General features: G+C 39.2%; 1 protein-coding gene across 1 annotated transcript; it reads right to left on the reverse strand.

Annotated features, from left to right (window-relative positions):
- Window positions 1-56: 56 nt before the first annotated feature.
- LOC143600663 (RNA-dependent RNA polymerase 6) lies at window positions 57-721 on the reverse strand (the record flags this gene model as incomplete). Its single annotated transcript, XM_077078287.1, has 2 exons — window positions 610-721; window positions 57-496 (listed from the first exon to the last, which is right to left on the reverse strand). Coding segments are annotated over exons 1-2 (552 nt in total), but the record flags the coding sequence as incomplete, so codon positions are not given.
- Window positions 722-1255: the final 534 nt, after the last annotated feature.

A 1255-nucleotide genomic window follows, 5' to 3' on the forward strand; every position in this document is an offset into this window, starting at 1 on the left:
AATATCATCATCAGATAAGATATTAACGGACACGAACCCAATTGAAAAACCAAAACCTTAAACGACTCCATGTAGTCCGTGTATTCTTTAATATCATTAATGTCCCACACCAAAAACTCAAGTTTATAATTACACTTTATAACCGTGTAATTTATGGTCCCTTTGAACGAAAAGGCGGTATCTTTAGTGAAAAGAAACTTGCAGCTACTGTCAAACTGGTCAATAAGAAAGTCAACACCCGAATCGGGCCCGCACCAACCAACAACAAAGTCATCCCGACTAGTCATCAATCCGACATCAACAACCACGTTTGATAACTTAAAGGCTGATGTCTCCCTTCTTATTCGGTTCATTCTATAAGGGTTTTCCGGGCCTAAACTAACTTTTAACACATTGTTGTTAAGCACAAGCTGCTTTCTTCCAGAAGCTTCTAGAACCGAGAGGGCAGAATTGGGGTCTACAAAATGCACAAACGCGTGCGGGTGGAATTCGGGGTCTACAAAATGCACCTTCGCATAGTCGTTGACTATCGTGATTTGGTGGCAGCGAATTCGGGGTATGTGTCGGGTGGAATTAAAGACTTTTTCAACCAGCATCTCCATATTTGACCAGATGTCTCTTCAAGATATTCCAAAAGCATTTTCGCAGTGACCTCGTTACCAAAGCCACCTACACTGACTTGTGTGACAATCAACTCTTTATCGTTTCTTTCTAAATCCATTTTCTTAGTTTAATATCAAACCTGCAAACGATTTACACCAAATCCACAATTACTAATCGAAACTAACGGTGCAAACAAGCCGAGCCGTTCGCGAGCTACAAATACATATATAAACCATTAAAAGAGCAACAAATAAAAATAAAATTCCCAAACCGCGCCGAGGGGGTTTCAAACCCGCGCCCCTGGCCGGCTCACAGTACAAATAAATATATAAACAATTTAAAGAACAACAAATAAAATAAAATTCAAAAAATCTTTTCCACGGGGGCTCGAAGGCGCGACCCTGGCCCGCTCACAGCTTTATACTCCCACACACCAACCATTTGCTCTAGAGTAACAACTGAGTATTAAATACAAACATGTTATTATATACAGAACGAACAGAAACCCCCCAATACCATGAACCCTTGATTTACCAATCTGCTAATATGCTTAATGTTTGAACAATTAGTGTTAGGGTTAATGATATACAGTTAAAATGATTCTAAAGCATACTTTAATTATCTATAACACTGATGAATTTATGGAGAACGA

Source organism: Bidens hawaiensis, unplaced genomic scaffold, assembly GCF_021521415.1.
Source record: "Bidens hawaiensis isolate Kalapana, Puna unplaced genomic scaffold, B.hawaiensis_p1.1 tig00054729_1, whole genome shotgun sequence".
Lineage (NCBI taxonomy): Eukaryota > Viridiplantae > Streptophyta > Magnoliopsida > Asterales > Asteraceae > Bidens > Bidens hawaiensis.